This window comes from Trematomus bernacchii, unplaced genomic scaffold (genome assembly GCF_902827165.1).
Source record: "Trematomus bernacchii unplaced genomic scaffold, fTreBer1.1, whole genome shotgun sequence".
NCBI classification, from domain to species: domain Eukaryota; kingdom Metazoa; phylum Chordata; class Actinopteri; order Perciformes; family Nototheniidae; genus Trematomus; species Trematomus bernacchii.
Window position 1 is genome coordinate 3,596,242 of NW_022987708.1, and position 17,527 is coordinate 3,613,768.

Genomic DNA, 17,527 nt, shown 5'->3' on the forward strand with positions numbered 1-17,527 from the left:
TGTTTAGGCTCACGCTCCCTATACGACCAAAGTATTTCAAGTATTTAATTAATTGTAGCTACCACTTTTACGTATTAAAATATGTATGCTTTTGTTTGTGTATTTCAGAAGTTACCGACCGAGCTACCGAGTGGTGGAATGTGATTGTTCCATCTTTCACACACTCAGTGGGTGGAGAACTTCAGGATGCCTGAGGAAAACCTACGTCTACCAGGGGTAGCAGTGGCACACGGTGCAGAGGAGGGCAGGGACATACGAGAGGGTCTGATGCGCTACCTGAATACCTAGAATGTATAATGTAATACCTAAATATTCATTGTATTGTATTGAACATAAATACATCTTTTCTTTTTCACATACATGTGTTTGTCAAATTATTTAAACCAAAAAAATGTTATCAGAATTGACTATTTAGTAAATATTTGAATTTCAAGCACCAGTACTGCCCCCATAATAATAATAATCTAATAAATTAAGCAAATATCAAAGCAAACTATAAACATAAATACAAAAGTGTAAAACACAACAGAACTATATTCATAAATGCAAGTGTAAAAAATTGTTAACATGGATGGAGGCTAAAGTATCCACAGCATAAAATAATATGATTATGATGGTTTGTCTGAAAGACACAGCCTCAAGGTTCAAGGTTTTTTATTTTGTCATACGAACATAGCTAGTGTAGTTATGACAATGAACATCTTAGGTCACAGGCTCCTCCAACAGTGCAACACAATAACCCAGATCAACAGAAATATAGTGCAAGTAAATATTAAGCGCTGTGCACCGCTCTCTTTGTATAGGTGTTTTCTTTTGTTCTCTTCTCTTTGAAATATATAAGCAATGTGTTTGAGTCTAGCACAACGAGGGTATTACAATTGAGTAATTTTTACTACATGTATTTATCATGTATTCTTAATACCATTATGTAATGTTATGTTTTAGAGGAGGACCTCAAGCTAGCAAACTCAATTTCAAACAGTATGCAGAGTTGTCCTGCTAAAGAGTTAAAATGTATTATTTAACCAAGTATTTATTCTCTTATTTGCTTTAATTGCAACAGATGATAAAGGTTTCACTGTGATAAGTATTCTCTTAAATCCATAAACCCCTGTACAGTGCTTTGTGGACGATGGTGTTTATGATATTTCTGACTGCAGAGGGACGCCTAGATGATGCCATCTTTCTGTGTGATCGCTGGTGGGTGCAATTATTTATCAACAAGCAATAAGATAAGACATGGCATTGATTCTGCTGGGCCAGATCCTCCTCCTCGGTTTGTGCTGTTGATGCAGAGGACGTTGTTCGGAACTGTTCCTCCTCGCTAGTCCCAATGTAATCATCTAGAACAGAAACATGACTTGTAAATTCCACAAACTACTGCAGCACAATACTATAAATAGCAACAACAACTATAGAAAAGACAAACTGAACGTAAACAATGGCACATATGGTGTTAGCAAACAATAGCTCTCGCTAATGCTATCTGCCTAGCTAGCCTTTGGGGCTCCATAAAAGCATGGGTTGTCGAACATAAATGTAAGGATAAAATAGACTTATTTGTTAGAAGTGAGCTTTAGAACAGATAGGGACACAAAGCAGGGACACAAAGCTTTCAAGCAAATAACAGAGCGTTAGCAAAAACGTACCATGCAGACTCCAGTAACGCCGTTGGAGAGTCCAGTGTCTGTAGAGACCTCCTGAAAGACTTTGATATTGCGAGTTGTCCCGTCGAGCACCCGCTGGACCTTATCATCTGCAATATAATGGACGTCGTCACTTCCTCGACCGACCATGGTGTGCTTTTATTTGCCATTGTTGTAGCTCCTCTGTTAACAAAAATGCTGTTTGTAAAAATGGATTATCTCGCGCGCAGATTGTGACGATTCTCTCCGACCAATCAGCAGCCGAGAGCGTTGACGTCACAAACTCAGCCCGGTTGTCTTTGGCCCTGGCCCCACGATTTTATGAGGCCAGAAAAACTGTGAATTAGGACCCGCCGGCCGGTACTAGGCCAAGTGGAAACGCAACCACAAACGGGCCGCTGACGTCACAGCCCTCTTAAACCGGGCTGCGGGCTGTAGTGGAAACGCGCCATAAGGTCTAGGGGACCTGGAGACAGTAACAGACAACAACCAATAACTGAGGTAGTCAGAGTAAATGTTAACAAAAATGTTTATTCCTTATAAACAAAGAACTGACAATGTCCTTTAAGTGAGGAGGAGGAGATTGTGCCAAAACAAAATAAATGAATGTAACAAAACCAGGCCTATCTCTACATCTATCTTCTGAAACAAAAACTCAAACAAAAACCCTCACTATCTGAACTACTAAGAATGGTACAAAGCAAAACACAGGGGTGGCAACAATCCACTAATCTAGTGTGTCTAACAGAATGTTAACTACGTGATGAGATGTATACCCTAACTTACCTAACTCCTCCACCTCCCACACACACACACACATTCAATAATTCTCTGAAAACAAGGTAGAGTCAGCAACAAACAATCAAACAGAGGCTCTTCAGTCAGCAGTGCTGCTGATATTAATGCCAGAGCTGGTTTGGAACTCTGCAGTTATTGAGTCAGCAGAGCTTTGGCCACTTTTACGCACTATGCGCCTCAGCATTCGGCAAACGTTTAGGATCCACGAAGTGTTGTGGCTGAGTTGCTGTGGATCCTAAACGTTTCCACTTTGCAATAATACCACTTACAGTTGATCGTGGAATATCTAGGAGAGAAGAAATGTCACAAACTGACTTGTTGCAACGGTGGCATCCTATTACAGTACCACGTTCGAATTCAGTGAGCTCTTTAGAACGACATATTCTTTCACAAATGTTTGTAAAGGCAGACTGCATAGATTGTATACACCTGTGGCCATTGGACTGAATGAAACACCTGAATTCAATGAATAAGAGTGGTCCAATACTTTTGTCCATTTTGTGTATATGATGTGACCTGGGATCATCACGATGGATGTTTTAAGAAACTGCATACAGGGTTAAAGGGCGGGGCCCCGTTCATTTCTATGAGAATTGCTCGATGGCACATGAAGCCCAAAATGGAGGGATTTAGATTCAAAATCACCCCTATCTGGGCTCATAGAGCATGCACACTTAAGTTTTCCTTTCAGCCCCGCCTCCTAGCTTTAGCGAATTTTTCAACTTTTAGACCCTAATGATTTGAATAAGGGCTATAAAAGGGTTGGGTAGTTTATTCAGCAAAATATATATATGCTGATTTACAGTCATCTTTTTCCCAATGGGTAAGTGTAGTACTAGTTTTATCCAATAGGAAAATGTGCTACGTTCAGCACTCTTCCTAGGGGTATGGGCCTTGACTCTGAAGAATATAAATACTGTGATCATATAGGGATATGGGCACATGGAGTATGCACTTGCAATTTCCTTAAAGCACCGCCCCAAATCCGCTTTGCCTCTGCTCCTTAAGAAGCTATTGAAATGGATGAATATCAAGGGCAATATGGTGTCCTGTTGATTTTATTAAGAATTTATCAGAAAAACACATATGTTCATTCTTACCCTTGCAGAGGTTTTCTTATTTTGTTGTAAATTATGTTAAACTCATCGTACTCAGATTATCTTTAAAACAAAATTATAAAGATGAATATGAAAGCATCAGATAGGATTTGCCAAATTTGGACCGTTGGATTTTTATGTCTTTTTTTATTAGCGCAAAACAACTGACAGCATAAAACAAACACCATTAAACAACTTAAGGATTTACTGATTATACCAAACGTGATTCTGTATGTACATAATTTGTCTCTGAGAGGTACGGAAAAAGAAGGCAACAGTCATCACATAGGTCTGCTGGGATTTTTTCGGAGGGTCAGCTTGGCATTGTTATCATTCAACTTTATTGTTTACATTTTGTTTATTTATTTTCCCTGTTTGGAGTATTGTTCATTTACTTCAATGTTGACTTTTCTTTGGGTTGACTCTGTTTTAGAATGGAGTCTGCAATGGAATATAGGAAACATGCTCCTTTTCCATTAACTGTCTCACATTAGTTCTCTTGCATTAGTTTAGTCCCACAATCATCCCATCACCACCTAGACCAGGCCAGAGGAACAGTCTTATATCAGCCTCACTGGAAGGAACCTCTCTAGTCCGGACGATCTCTCATTCAGTGAATTTCTCTTGTCTCCTGTACCACCACCTTGTGGTAGGTGGGGGTTTTGTTCACTCTAGTGGTAGAGGAAGTCACCACGTTGCTCTGAGAGCCAGAGATGTCTCTTTTCAGGGACAGACATCCTGCTTCCTTGACCAGCTGCCCTCTGTTGCTTTGCCCTCCGACCACCAGAGATCCTGAAAGCCCCCCTGACTGCAGAGTTCCCCCGTGCATAAAGTGGGTCTGGCTACTTTTAAGCCCTTCTATTGTCCCTTTAGGGGCTTTTCCCTCCACCACCATCATGGTCTTGGAGCCAGAGAGGTTGCCACCACTTCCATGGACCCGGCTCTTCTCCACCAGCACCATGCGTTGGCCCTGGGCTCGCCCGCTGGACATCACGGTCTGTCCCTGAACCACCACGCCTTGGGCATGTCCAGTTTGGGAGCCGTTGAGCAGTACCATGCCCTGCAGGTTGGTGGATGGTGCCTCCGCCAGCAGCACGGTGTTCTGAACCTGTGGCTGGAGGACGTACTGCATCTGCACAGGGGTGGTGGTGGTGTAGTAGACGGGCTGCGGCTGCTGCTGTAGCAAGATCATCGGACCTTGATTCACCATCCCTTCATTTACTGTGGTCATCCCTGTGCTCACTGGGATCATCCCTGTGCTCACTGGGATCATCCCTGTTCTCACCGTGGTCATCCCTTCTATCGCTGTGGCCATGCTCTCCTTCGCAACCTGAGAACTTCCAGATGTCTCACTGATCACTGTCTGAGATGTGGTCTGATGCAGCTTGGGTGGAGGGGCTGGCTGCTGGCAAGCTGAGGTGTGAGTGTGGATGGATGCACTGGGTGGATAAATGAACGCTGGTTTGACCTCAGTTTCGATCTTCTTGCCTCCGCACACCTCAGCCAGGGTCTTGAACTTCATACCGAGGTCATCAATAAACTGCAGGTCGTTCTCAGATTCCAGGAGGCTGCAGCAGCCCACTGAGCCAGCAAGGGAGCCCTGACCCTCGTAGTCATAAACTAAAAGAGCGTCTTTCCCTCCAAGGTTTTCGTTTTCACTCGTCACCTTCTGTTTAAAGACAAAAGAGAAATCATAACCAAGGTTTCCTTATTTATTGACTGAGACAAATCCCATGATGAAGTGGCATGTGTATGTACTGCATGTTGCACATAACATCACATACCAAGTTAATGCCTGTCGTTCTACTGGAAAACATTGTTGGTGCCCGAAAACATGGTTTTCAAACCTTTTTAAGTTTGTAATAAGAAGTTGTAGCATTTGAGCTGTTCCAAGTACGCACATCTAGATTAATTTATTTTCAAAACATTTGTTCATGACAAGTGAAGAACAGAAATATTATAATGATTTCTCACCTGACTGTAGTACTGTCCCAGGAAATGGTCTGGCAGAGCCATTCCCTCGTACATTCCTTGATGTACTTGTGATCCTTCACGCTTAATCCAAGTTCCTAATCCTGAAACGTTACTCGTCCCCCAGCCGATGCTGTCACCTTGAAAATTATAGTCCGAATACATCCCAGGTCCTGATTGCTGACTTGGGACTTCACCAATCACAACTCCTCCATCCACTTGTGGCGGTATGTTCAGTAGCGGCACCTCCTGTAAAAGATCAATGATCCAAATGTTATAACATAGTCCACACTTATTCAGCTGCCTGGCGTCAAAAGTTAGCTTTCAAGCAGACATCCTCTCAACAGCATCAACCAGTATGAAGGTATATATGTTGGTCTCACCGTGTTCTCGCCCTGGCCCTCAGTGCGGTAGTTAATGAGATGAGATTTGGTGTCGAAAGGCATCTCAGTAAAGCCCGCGGCCTCCCCACATCCGCAGAAGAGCAGCAACAGAAGAAAAACTGTAAAAACAACAACAAAGTGTTATTCAAAGGCTACTTAAACATGGTGTGGGGAATGCAGTGTTGCTCTGGGGTTATCCAAAAAAGGATGCAGTTTATTTTTCATGGCACACTAACCTACCAGGTAATACACTGTCTAGATCAATTACCTAAACCAATATGTGCTAATGTTATATCCTATAAAAGGCAACCATGTACTTAGCTTTGCAGATCATTTACATGCACAAAACCTATATAACACACTACAGGTTCAACTTCTGGTTCCTCGTGGTTGTTGGTGCTGTTCAAAGGATTTATTTTCTCAATCAGCTTCAGTTTGAGTAATTTCATTACACAATCTTGAGTTTTTTTTTTGTTAAAAACATACCTAAATAATTAATGCTTATTAAGTTATGATGAATAAATACTTTATATTTAAAGCCAAGTTTTGAGGGGCTTAAAATCTCTTCAAATGAATTCCCTTCATGTCAGACTTTTGTTTTTTGTCCCATGTAAATGGCTTGTTAAACTGGCTTAACTATACTCAACCTGATTTAAGATTGTCTTTAGCACAGTTACATTGTTAGGCGCCTGATCATATAACCCTTGAGCATCAAAGCATACGTACGTAGTAGCAGCAGCAGACCAAGGAACAGCAGTCCGATTCCAGCGGGTCCTAACTCTGCTCCTTTCTTGGTATTACCTCGATCTCCACACATCACCCCTTCCTCACAGGTGCACACTTGGACCGTCACTTTCTCTGGTTCTGGACAGGCCTGCCCTTGCTGGTCCTTCACCACAAAAGTCACCTCGTATAAACCAGGCCACACGGTCTCCTTGGCCCTGAGGATGGCTGCAGTGTCTGCAGGCACGAGACAAACAGATGATGAGTGTGCCAAGTGTGTTTACTCTAATATTTTGATTATAATAATGATTATAGTTACAAAACAATTAAATCCTGGTGCTCAACTGGTTGAGGATGCATGCCAGGATTAGGGTTAGGAAAACCAACTAATGTTAACAGAACTAGTTCTAATTGTATATTTGAATGTTTTAATATCTATGTACAACACTTTAAAATATTCACAGTATTCTCCTCACCATTGTAATGCTCCACCTGCCATTTACCCTGAGTGCCCTCTGGGATTATTTCAAAGGTAAAAGGAGATCCGTTGGGGGAAAAATCCTCATCTTTAGCATTCACAATAACGGCATCATTGGGGATACACAGAGTCTGGATTTGACTGGTCAGGGTGGGGCAGTGGTCGTTGAAATCCTCCACTTGGATGGCTATGGTGCCAGTGGCTGTTTTAGCAGGCATGTCTGTGTTGAAGGAAATAAAGAAATCAACCAGCTTTAATTTGTTTCTATTTCCAGGACAGATTTCATGAACGTTTTCAATATGCTAATCTCAACTGTTGGCAAGGCTGGTAAACAACATGCAAAGCATCTTGATCTGAAGAAGAAACAAAGTGTTACAAGTGTACCTTCTGTAAAGCAGACTACTTTGGCATAATACGTCCCGTTGATCAGGTATGGAGATTCTCTATCTGGCATCTTGTTCAGTTTGATATCAGCTGTTTTTGGGTCGATGGTAAACCAGTTGTCAGGGTCTGAGCCTTTGGCATACCTACAGTAGAATACACTGTGTCAGTTATCATGATTGAGTGTAGAAAACTAAGCTGAAGTACTGTTAACCACAGAGCATTTTGAGTATGTGTTTATGCACTGACCTGACATTCTCAGCTACTTTCCCAGTGTCTCCATCTATTGCGGTGTAGCGGGTAATGACTTCATTAATGTTGACGGAGCTGCCATCCTCTGAGACGGGAATAGCTTTGACTTTGGGGTCAAAACTTGGCCCCTCCGGCTGGTTCTTCACATTGATTTTGATCGGATAGGTTTTGTATGTGGTACCACCTTGCGTGAATGTTCCGGATGTTCCTCCTGATCCTCCTGTAGCACCAGTGGCACCACTGGCACCACTGGCACCACTTGCCCCACTGGAACCACTGGCACCACTGGCACCACTGGCACCACTGGCACCACTTGCACCACTGGCACCACTTGCACCACTGGCACCACTTGCACCACTGGCACCACTAGCACCACTTGCTCCTCCTGCTCCACCTAGTCCTATATCAATTGCAGAAAATCCAGTAGATCCATCGTATAGTGGAACCTTGTTCTTCACAATTAATCCTAGGTCAAGGTTCTTCACATCCTCATAATCGACAGCCTGTGAAATGGAACACACAAAGTCTAAATATCAATCTAAATTTGGCCAAGAAGACAAAAACGTCTTCTTTATGTATGACTAAATAAGAGTTGGCGTATTTGAAACTAAAGCACTAGCACTTTAAATGGTTTGGCTTATTGAAAGCTAATGTACTAATGTGTTTTTAATCTGTATCGTCATAGTCACTTATTTTAAGGTGCTTTGGATAAATTCAGGTTCACATTAGTATAAAGTGTCTCTACTGGGACATGTCTCTGTGCTTTAATGTTCAAAAAGCTCTTTATTTTTCTCATACTGGCTGTGCTGCACCACCTCTTTTCACCCTCTGTCTGAAACCAGAGCCCAGTCTGCTCTGATTGGTTAGCTGGCCGGCTCTGTTGAGAATGGTCAACCGCTTAGAGATGTCCCGCCTATTACGTACAATGTGTTGGAGTGCAAGTGAGTATTACATAGTGATGTCATTATGTTACAGAAGTAAACAAATGAGTCTAATGGAGATGTTTCAGGCAGAGTGTGGGAGAGAAACTCCCTCTGGAGGTAACACAGGGATCGAAGCCTTTGCAGACCATTTACATGCACTAAAACCGATAGTACACACTGCAGGAAAAGGAAAACCCCAAAAAGCACAATAGGGCCTCTTTAATCAGAATTAGAACCTGTAAACTTAATGAACCCTTGGCTTTATTTAATTTAGAAACCCTGTAACATTTGACAAACACCCACCATCCAATACTAAATGAATAACACGTGTGGCCTTGTAGCCACAGGTGTGATTGAATTGGTATAATGTTCCAATGCTGAGGTCAATAGGTGGACCCATTCATACTGTACCTACGTAAACGTTCTTGTCTCACCTACTCCTTTTATGATCATTTTACTAACACTTGTGTTTCTTTTTTATTGAACTTGTGTACCTTGTCGAGCATCAGGATGCCCTCGTTGGTCGCGGGGTCTGTTTTGATGCTGAAGTACCCGGCCTCGTTCCCTCTGACGATGTCAAACATGGCTTCCCAGTTCTCTGTGGTCTCCAGGTCCAAGTCCTTTGCTTTGATCCTCATCACCTCCACACCCTCCGTGTTCTCCTCAATGCTGCCTTCATACTGCAGGTAAAAAGCGTTGTGAGATGCAAGACATTTCCATATATCATTTTTTTCCCTTAAAGGAAACATGAAACCCATTTAACTCTAAAACCCTTAATCTTATTGGATCAATATACAGTTTAACATGTTGATAAAGAAGAATGTGAGAAAGAAAAGTACCTCCACTTTTTCCAGAGTGGGAAGGTGGTCATTAACATCTTGAACATTAATGACAACAGTGCTGGTTGCACTGTGTCCGCCTGGTTCACCATTCAGGTCTTGACCTTTCACTGTCAGAGTGTACTGATCCGCTGTCTGAAATAAGAATGTGGAATAGAACAGGAAGTGTTAGAGCAGGGACTTGTCTGTAAGATGCAGTCAAACCACTACAATAATGTAAAAAGGGTGGCAAATGATCAAGCTACAGGATGTGCAGTGCTGGGAAGTATTACATAAAGCACAAGATGCATTCACATTACAGGAAGGCTCACATAGCGACCCTATAAGGCCCTGACACAAAATACTCGTTATTGGCCTTCAGTCACTTTTGGTCAGTGCTCATTCGCCCTAGTTTTTGCGGTGTGTCCAGCACGGTCAGCACTTTTTGTACCTCTCCCAATTCAGCTGACAATATAGAAGCGAAGCCTTTCTTCAAACTAAGTCCCTCTGATTGACCAAACAAATGACTAGATAAATGTTTTACCATCATCTTGTTTGATTATTTTAATACCAGATACTGTATGTGCGACAATGGTCGGCAAACGCTGCTTTGCTTTATTGTGTGCATCAGTACAACGTCTTGTATGTTGGCATGGGAAATGCTGAGCCCAAGATGAAGTGAAAGTCTCCCATCAAAATCATAATATGGATAGGTTAAGGGATGGTGAATTGTTTCTGAAAAGGCAGCCAATGGCAGGCTCAAACACACGACCACTACCTGTTAGTCAGGCTACGTTACATATGACATCTTGTGATTGCACTGGACGTACAGTGACAGTTGAAGAAAAACCAAAGTGTAAATTATATTTAGGTAAACCATGACGAGGAAAATAATTTACAACTTTCTATCAGGCATCTGTGAATTGTATTGGGTTTTTATTTGTAGATTGAAAATGCATTAGTGGTTCTCAATTCTACACGTGTTGATTTACATTTTTCACACACAGAGTTGGCCATTTTTGGACATTTGTTCCCACAAATATAATTATTGAGACAAATCTAGCTCCATAGATTAGTATTTGTAAGCCTCTGCGATTGAGACTGGCCCTGTGGATGTAGTTCACACTGTACCTCTCTGTCCAGGGCAGAATTCTTGACGCGTACGATCCCATCTTTGGAAATGAAAAACATGTCACCGGGTGGTTGTTGATCTACGATGGTATAGGCAATCTGAGAGTTTATATTTCCTGGTTCATCAGCATCAGTTGCAGTTATTTTCATGACTGAAGTCCCTGTAAAACATTATTTAATGAAACAGTTATTAAAAATGTAAGTACATTCGGCTATGTTCAGTCTGCTGTGCCCTGATGAAAGAAAACTAAATGCATCACATTTCAAACTGGTCAGAAAGATCAGAAAACACTCAGACTCTCATGTGTATACTGAATAATGACTTAAAACCTAAGTAATATCAAATTGTTTACCAAATGTACAGCTACTTACCTTTGTTATACTAGTTCTAGGTGTTAAATAAATACGTGTCACATTAAGCAGCTTAGTGAAAATAAGGCAAGAAAATTGATCATCTCGTATTTATAAAACCAGAATGTTTTGTTGTATTTATAAAGTAACTGTAGGATTACATTGATGGAAGAATCTGGATTTGCACACAAAAGCAGAAACACTTGCCTCGAGGACTGAGCTCTTTCACCTTCCCGGCCTCCATGACTGCAAACACTGGAGCGTTGTCGTTCTCATCGATAACTTTGATTCGTACGTCAATTTGTTTCTCTGCATGTTCACCATTAGTGAGCGTAGCAATACCTGACAGCTGAAAAATATATATATTTTTCTTTAATCACTTATTCAGAATCTAATACAGTGGCATTCAGGTCAAAAAGCACGGAACATCACTCACATTGTATGTATCGATTTCTTCCCTGTCGAGTTGTCTGGTCACACGAATGAATCCAGTATGAGGGTCGACAACAAACACATTGAAGGGATATTTATTTGCACCAATGCCTTCTAGAGAGTACTGAAGTCCCTCAGTTTCCTTCAAATCTGACCGAATCTGAAACACAAAACAGGAAGATGGTGATTTCACTGCATCAGAGAAACACACTCAAAGGACATTTGCAGACGACAACACCTGCTCACTAAATGATTGCTGTTAGTGGTTAAATAGTTCCTTCTTTGTCTGTTACAGAATATATGGGTTTAAATAATCAGTGACTCACCTTGGCAATAAATTCCTTTCTGGTGTAGTCTACATTTTCCTTCAGTGGCTTTGCAGGGAGAATCCATTCCCTTTTTTTTCTTACCAGGTTGTGTCCTGAGTAAGCAATCACCAGAACAACAGCCTGCAACATACATTTATAATTACTTCACACTGAATCCCTCTTTAAAACAATGGTCCACAATTGCATGTATGTTACATGTATGTAAAAAAGTAACACTCATAATACAACTCATAATAGGGCCCCTTTAGGTTTGATTAACATTAAATGAAAGCACAGAATACAACTATACGAGGAAGTTAAAATATTTAATTTGACAAATGAGTGTTCTGCTTCTAAATGTCAGTGTCAACAATAGTTTGTGAAATGTTGGCCCTTTTAAATGACATGGTTATGAGTGAAATAAAGAAATGCAATAGGACATTTGTAATTCAAAACTTTGCAGGCTTATTGTCGAGTATTTTAGTAATTTCAGTGTTTGTGAATCCATTTGTAAATATTTTATTTTTATTTTGGCTGTAGATCCCAATATGATTTGCAAACAGATGTATGCTCTAACAGAGATACTAGGAAAGAAATACAGAAAAATGCAGAAAAGAGAGCTATTTTTAATCTTTTAGTAGCTTGTTCAATTTAAAATCTTGTATTCAAGATTTAATCTTTTAGTAGCTTGTTCAATTTTAAATCTTGAATTCATAAAAAGCTTAAAACCTGATTATTTTATTTATTTTTCAATTAATTATTGTGTGCTGAGCAGTCGTTTACTGTTATGTCTTTCATCTATCTTTTTCTTGTATACTTAGTTTCAATAAAACATGTATGATTCTCAGTTAACACACCGTCACACAGCTATTCTGGTTATTTTGGGCTCTACCAAGTTTAAAGGGGGTGGAGTGATACATCGCGGAAACTCCATATACTTCATGTGATTGAATCTATGGCACCGTTCCTATAACAACAAAATAAGCACTGCACAGTGAGTGGAGCAGTGTATGTAACACTGTTTCTGACAGTCCTGTGAACAGGTCTGACCAGTCTATTGTTGGGGGGTTTGTGCATTAACGTCTACTGCCAATTCAGAGTTCAGTCTGTCTGAAATATGACCTGCCTCTTTGAGAGGGAGGGTGTACCTGTTGCTCAGACTGTTGCCTTCTCGTCTATTGCTGCTTGGAAAAAAGAACATACGCACATGTTGGTACAAGCATGAGCTGCTTGAGCCAACTCGGGTAATCACTGACAGAATTCTATGTAAATGATGACACCTCTTCTATCAAACATTAGCTGTATATGTCATCAGACAGAGATAATTATAGACTAACAATAATGCTCACTCCCTAAAGATTAAAAGATTAAGAGCTTGACAGGCATCAATTTAAAATGCAATTAAATGAAACATGAAATAATATTTGTATTACATCACTATATTCAATCAGTCAAATTCAATCTGTTTTCATTCAGGGCATAAATATTGGTGTCAGAGCCCTATTGAAGCTTCTATTGGTCATAAAAAACGGCTTTTGCTGACAAGTGACTAGATGGGACTACTAAACGTCATCATCCCAAACATTAGCCACATTTAGCTTAGCGGTGGTGACGCGCAGGCATAACACTGTGATGTAGTTTGTTTGCTTTTTACTTGCATTTACGCTTCAAAAATCGTTAACAGGGTGGTAATATTTGGAGAACAAAACGTGTGAGTATCATAAATGTGTGTTTACCAATAATCTTATTTTCTGCAACATTCTTAGATCTAATGGAAAAATCCCATAGCTTCTTTTTTTGGGTGAAACCTTGCGATGCTAATTTCTGGATTGGCCTATAAAAGTACGTCATCACTGCACCTCTCTATTATAGAGCATCAATATGATTCTTTAAAGGGGTAGGATATTATTATTGTATGGGTGTAATGCTCCAGCAGGATTCTTGCTTCATCATTATTGTTGATTGCACTTATGTGATCTGCTAAAGAAAATGTGTTTAATGTGTATTACTGTGGTCAGGGGTGCAGCCGCTTGTGTAAGAGGTGACACAGACACACCCCGCCACTCCCAGGACATGAAGTCTCAAATATTCAAAAATTGCACAAAAACCAGAGTGACAGAAGAGGTATGACACTTGGTCACATCTTTAAGTGACTATTGAGGTGACTATTGAGGAGAAAGTATGACTCAGGTGCATGACATGTATGAGAAAGTTACTAGACTGCACAAACATTATTTTTAATATTCATGTTAGACATTCTCTCTTTGGTAATTGCTGTCCTTTGTTTCACTGGGATAATTATAGACTAATAATAATGCTCACTCCCTAAAGATTAAAACTGTCTAACCTGATTAAGAGCTTGACAGGCATCAATTTAAAATGCAATTAAATGAAACATGAAATAATATTTGTATTACATCACTATATTCAATCAGTCAAATTCAATCTGTTTTCATTCAGTAATCGTATAGCCTAATCTCAATCTCATTTTAAACAAATATGCATCAGTTAATATTCTTCTTAATAATTATGTTTTATTATAACATATTTCTATTACTAAATGTAAACACACAGACCACATTATAATTATGATACAATCATGATTTAATAGTGTAAAAGTGGAAACGAGCACAATGAAGCTCAGCAGGATACAATTATAATAAGATAACATTATTTAATTAATATCTGAGTAACATTATGTAAAATCATCTCGTAACTGTCAAAATATTATTTCTCGTTTAATGGTCTTGTTTTTGAAATGTTGCTGAGGGAAGTTCACGTGAGTTAAAAATGTCTAAATACTCCCACACCTAGAGTATCCAAGGAATACACAATAGATTGAGGGATGGACGTCACATCCTCTAGGGGGGTCCGGGGGTATGCCCCCCGCGAAGATTTTTTTGAACATTTTAAAGAAAAATGCTTCAATCTGGTGCACTTTGAGCACACATTACTAGAGACTAGATCTAGGGGGTACAACTCTAAACACCCATATAAAAAATATCGGTTTACATTTTAATAATCAAATAAGTATGTGAACATAACCAATAACCCATAGCCAATAACAAATAAATGTAACTTATTTTATTTTTGTTGTTATTTTACAGTTAACATTTATTTATTCATGCATATTTTTTTATCTCTCCAGTTTTAAACGATATTTTTGGTTTACTGTCCTACAGTATACATTGGAATTATTTCAAACCTGCCTTGGAGATATTTGTTTACATAAATTGTGATCAAACCTGAGACCCACTGAGATAACTTAGACTAAAGTGAACTATCAAAACCCTCAGAGAGTCCTTTACATCACTGAGCCTCTCAGTCTGACAGGAGAGCTCTCCTCCACATTATTGTAGAAACATCTTCTTCTTATATCCGTTAGAGCAGCTAGCACCAGATTCTAATAACAACAGCGCCGGTACCGGTGCGCCCTCCCTCTCTCCCTCGCTCGCTCCCACGCGCACTTTGGCTGTGAGCTGGGGGCCTGATAAGCCAACATCCCCCATTTTCATCACTTACAGCGCCCATCGTACAGGGCAAATGAAAAGGGTGTTACATTTACTTAATTATGAATATTGTTACATCAAGGCCGAAAATTAGGATGAGCACCAACGGTCAAAAATGTTTTTTTCCCTCCCAGAGCTGCCAGCGCAGCGCCTCCCCAGATCTGGCGCCCTAGGCGAACATCTATAACGCCAGTGCTACGGGCCGGCCCTGACTCAAAGTAACAGAGGCTTCTGCCAACAGCTGGATAACAGTCAGTGTGTTTAACCACACATTATTTAATCAACAGTAAACATTCATATTTAAAAAGAGGACTTTATAGAAACTCAGTCTACAAAAATGGAAGTTATACACTATTCAGAAAACAGCAGTTTAGACACAGGAGTGATGCAGGACTCACCGTTAAGAGAAACAACGCAAACACAGGAGAAGTAATCCGATTCATGGCGGGAGAATAGTTCCGGTGTGCGAGTGAAGAGAGTCGATAGTCCCGTGGCTGCCGGTGTGAGGTCCGGACACTGTGAGCTGATGGAGGAGAGGGGAGGCTTATGAAGGAGGAGGAACACACACACACACACACACACACACACACACACACACACACACACACACACACACACGCACAAACACACGCACGCACACACACACACACACACACACACACACACACACACACACACACACACACACACGAGAGAGACACACTGAGAGAAAGTGACGCTCCTCCCCTAACATGAGGAATAAAATAAGGAATGTTTATTTTGACTGTAACTATTAATACAAATAATGATTTCAAACTCATTATTATAATTATTATTGTTTTGTTTACGAAGCTAAAAGCCCTTGTTTTTTCCTGTTTTTACATTTGTATCTGTATTATTGTGAGCAAAATTAATAAAAAGTTTGAAGTTTGACAAAAAAAGAAGTCTTCCTGTTGATGCATGTTTTGATGTAACCATTTTTTAAACAATAAATCTTAAAAGGTTAGGCTGTAATAAAACTAACCCTAACCAGCCTCTCCTGCTCTGTAAAAAATGAACATAAATGCATAATCATTCCACTTTTCAGAGCCACACTCATGTGCTGACTACAAACAAATCTACACCACAAGGGGAGATTTGTACACAGTTTCTTTGTAGCAAACATACTCATCGATACTAACGCTGCTTCTGTTTTCCTTTCTCAACTCATATGGTTAATATTGAATGAGTTTATGGCAGAAAGTGGAACTGAAGCTATACGGTTTTTAGCTGTAGTGGCAGTGTTCACACTATTTCCTCAGTTATACATGGTTTGACATCAATTTCAATGCTGATTAAATTAAATTGTGTTAAATAATCAGCATTGTGTTCAAATTCAGATAAAAAAGAGCATTACATGAAACGTACATTATTAATACAGTGATGCCAGAGAGTATTTGGTAGGTTGAAGACTTTAAGGGTTGCAGCATTTTCTTATGTTACTCTGTATAACATGTGTCAGGTAACATTTGTCAGTAAACAAGGGATTAAATCCTAGTCATTGTGCTCAATAAGCTAAAGTGAACACAAAGAAGAAGAAGAAGAAGAAGAAGAAGAGATACTTTACTTATCCCTCAAAGGGAGATTAAATCGCCATGAAGATAGTGAAGGAAATCAGTCAAACACTAATCTGTCTGTCTGGGTTCAAGATTCAACACGTTTATCATATCCACAATATCTACAGCAGAGTTGTTGCCAAGAGAAGTCTTACGTTAAAAATGAAAATGAAAAGTGCTAGAGAATGGTGCAAGTGACTCAATGCGCAAGTAAAGGCAGAAATAAGGAACTATATACATTTAAAATATAATTTAATAAAACAGAATGTGAATTGAAATACCGTGCAGTTAAATAAAACACCACTTATTGTAAATTAAGCCATCTAAACCATCTAAAACCTTCAAGAATGGACTGAGCACAATGCTTAATTTCCCAAAATAGAGTTGGACATTTAAAATTGGAAAGATTATGAAATGTGAAATAATTAATAACTTAGATATCCATATTAATATTAAATAAATATTTGGCGAATGTTTAATTTAAAAGAAAATGTCAATACTGATGCTCAACATACCTGAGCACAACAATGCTTGTTTCTCTAAAATATAGTTAGAAGTGTAACATTTGAAAGATTTGGACATTTGAAAGCAGGTGGATCAGCAAACTAGTACTAGGAGGCAAAAACTATATATTGATAAACTAAATATCAACTTGACAATGTTAACCTTTATCTAACTTTCTCAGTCTTTTTTAACTGATCATCACATGAAAACCTTAAATTATTATGTATTAGTTGATTTCCAAATAAATA

At 39.7% G+C, this 17,527-nt stretch overlaps 1 protein-coding gene across 1 annotated transcript; it reads right to left on the reverse strand.

Moving 5' to 3' along the window:
• Positions 1–3,668: 3,668 nt before the first annotated feature.
• Positions 3,669–15,757, reverse strand: LOC117491004 (desmoglein-2-like). Its single transcript, XM_034140810.1, has 14 exons — positions 15,600–15,757; positions 11,711–11,833; positions 11,389–11,544; positions 11,160–11,301; positions 10,602–10,762; positions 9,492–9,626; positions 9,147–9,332; positions 7,727–8,232; positions 7,481–7,623; positions 7,095–7,316; positions 6,622–6,855; positions 5,896–6,014; positions 5,516–5,761; positions 3,669–5,210 (listed from the first exon to the last, which is right to left on the reverse strand). The coding sequence occupies exons 1-14, from the start codon at positions 15,642–15,644 to the stop codon at positions 4,152–4,154; spliced, it is 3,477 nt and encodes a 1,158-aa protein (XP_033996701.1). The 5' UTR covers positions 15,645–15,757; the 3' UTR covers positions 3,669–4,151.
• Positions 15,758–17,527: the final 1,770 nt, after the last annotated feature.

Bases quoted from the DNA above. Each gene is read 5' to 3' on its own strand.
- LOC117491004 (XM_034140810.1), bottom strand. From the start codon at position 15,644: ATGAATCGGATTACTTCTCCTGTGTTTGCGTTGTTTCTCTTAACG. The intron at 9,627-10,601 runs GTACAGTGTGAA...TTCTTATTTCAG, and splicing joins ATTCTGCCCTGGACAGAGAG to ACAGCGGATCAGTACACTCT. The intron at 7,317-7,480 runs GTACACTTGTAA...CCTTCAACACAG, and splicing joins AGTAGTCTGCTTTACAGAAG to ACATGCCTGCTAAAACAGCC.